Raw genomic sequence first — 2239 nt, forward strand, 5'->3', positions numbered from 1 at the left:
ATTGCCCTTTCCCCATCTTCCCTCGCAGCGATTGTGGAAGGAGTACTCTCTCCATTTTGCCCGGCGCTTAAACAAAATGTAACGATTAAACAGCCGATTGTTCTCTTTTAATACATCGGTCGGTCATGTCGGTGATGTTCGCACCCCCCTTTTCATCGACATGTCAGATTCACCATCGTCAAAATTCAACAGAACAGGCTACACCTGACCTTCCAAGGCCATATTATCTGTGCGCAATGGAGGTTGTAAGCACGCTGCGACAACAAACAGCGGTCCCTCGCGTCGCCCCATCTCTCAATTCAGCACCGCAAGCATGTGTGCAGTTGTGGCCCGCATGGAGCCCCAAATCCGTCTATGGCCACGCGTCAATCGATATCAGGTAACCCAAATGGCCCTTACCCCGGGAACTTTTCCTCTGTGTGGCCTCTCTGCCTGTAGCTACTACATTATCAAACCAGGGAATGCATTCCCTCACGCTCCATCACGACTGGCAGCTCCTTCACCACCTGTAACAAGCATCGCCTCTTGTCGTCACAATGCTCGCCTCTGGTCGAAACATCAAAAAGCGCCCATGGTTGTGGAAAGAAGCAAGGTAGGCAGCCCGCATGGCGTCCAGCGTGTTGTCGTGCACACCAGGCCTTGCTCTCGGCGGCAGGCAGTCCGTAACCAGTAGCCAATTACCGACCTTGACATGGAATATGACATGTCGGCCATGTGCCGTATGTACTTGCGCTGCCCTGACCCCAAGCATCTTCAGGAGGAACCCACCAGAACAGCTGATACTTCACAGGGCCGCGGCACGCCAAGAGGCAAGACTGGACTGCAAATTTGCCCTTAGACGTATCCGCGTACCCTGTCGTCTAATCCTATAGTCGGCACCGTATGTCCCAAGCCGTTAGCATACACGGAGACTTCCGCAAAGCCATCCCACACCATTACAAGCCCCAGGTGGACAGCGAGTCCAGCACGGACCCCGGGTCAAGGGTTGCAAGGCGACTGGTCTTCACACCATGGAGCTCCACCTTTCCAGCTGGCGTAGGGGGCGGCGCAGCAGGCGGGTGCGACTTGCGTGGAGACGGTTCAGCCCCACCCATCCGGGCAGCTGCTATAGCGCCCTGGCACTTGATATTCTTGTCCTGCAGCTCATCCAAGGTTTGTTCTAGTAACGTGGAAAGGCTGTCTGTGCAGAGACCAGAACCCCGTAAAAGGGCCCGTGCAGCCGCCTGATGCTTGGGAAGTGTCGGTTGCCGGCCGCTTTGCCGCCCGTGTGAAGGCTTTTTTCCCTGTTTCCGGACGCCTGGCACCGATTTGGAATCAGCTGTTTTGTTGCCTCCACGACCACCTGAACTACTGCCTTTCTTCCCCGATGGTGCGTCCTGTTTCATCCGCGAAAAAGCACGGCGCCTGAAACGGGTTCAGCTAAGCTATTAAATGAGTGATGAAACAACAACCTAACGCAGCGGGATTCCTACAGCAAATGGTAGATCAGAACCCTCAAATCATTCCGGCCGAGCTCATGTACGGCATAAATTCAGAAGGTTTCTTTCCGACGAGTCAAGAAGTCGGGGTCGCGGCGATACTTCTCCGAAAAGCGTACAAACCACCTGCAAATACCACACGGAAAGGCCTGTTGTTCACGCACAACCTAAAAGGACCAAAACATAGGGGCGAGACGCACCTATCCAGCGCATTGGCGGGGACCACAATGTGATCGCCCATCTGCTGCGTTTGGAATGATTCGAGAAATCGAAATAGGTCAAGGCCAACCCTCTTGGCAAACTCCTCCTTCGCGCCGTGCGCGCTGCCCTCGTTTTGAATGATCTGCTCGCCCGGCTCAATGGAAATGCCTATCTGGACGGGTCCTAAGCTTGAAGGCAAAGGGCTGCCATCGTCGTTCAGCGGCCACTGCGACGCAAAACATAGATCTCGTAAGCAACATTCTTGTCCGGAGTGACACACTGCCGCAACATACCTGCAGGGGCATGACCTCACTGGGATGGGTATTGTGCACACAGCCTCTATACGCCCATTGCCCGACGGCGCCCGCCTTGACATAGAGGCCGAGAGCCAGGTTAGGGTCCAAAACACTTCCGGGCAGCAGGAAAAGCGCAACTTCCTTAAGATCAGTGTAGTTTGCGATAATATTGCTGCAATCCAGCACCCAATGTGTTTGGTCTACTTGCACAAGTTGGCTTGATGTGATAGGTCCAGTGACGCCTACGAAAAACAGACCGAACAT

General features: G+C 54.3%; 1 protein-coding gene across 1 annotated transcript; it reads right to left on the reverse strand.

Annotated features, from left to right (window-relative positions):
• Positions 1–58: 58 nt before the first annotated feature.
• VOLCADRAFT_105709 (uncharacterized protein) lies at positions 59–2239 on the reverse strand (the record flags this gene model as incomplete). Its single annotated transcript, XM_002952840.1, has 4 exons — positions 59–1030; positions 1091–1176; positions 1679–1905; positions 1973–2239. The coding sequence occupies 4 exons, from the start codon at positions 2237–2239 to the stop codon at positions 936–938; spliced, it is 675 nt and encodes a 224-aa protein (XP_002952886.1). The 3' UTR covers positions 59–935.

Source organism: Volvox carteri (genome assembly GCF_000143455.1).
Source record: "Volvox carteri f. nagariensis unplaced genomic scaffold VOLCAscaffold_32, whole genome shotgun sequence".
In the NCBI taxonomy this organism is placed as follows: Eukaryota; Viridiplantae; Chlorophyta; class Chlorophyceae; order Chlamydomonadales; family Volvocaceae; genus Volvox; species Volvox carteri.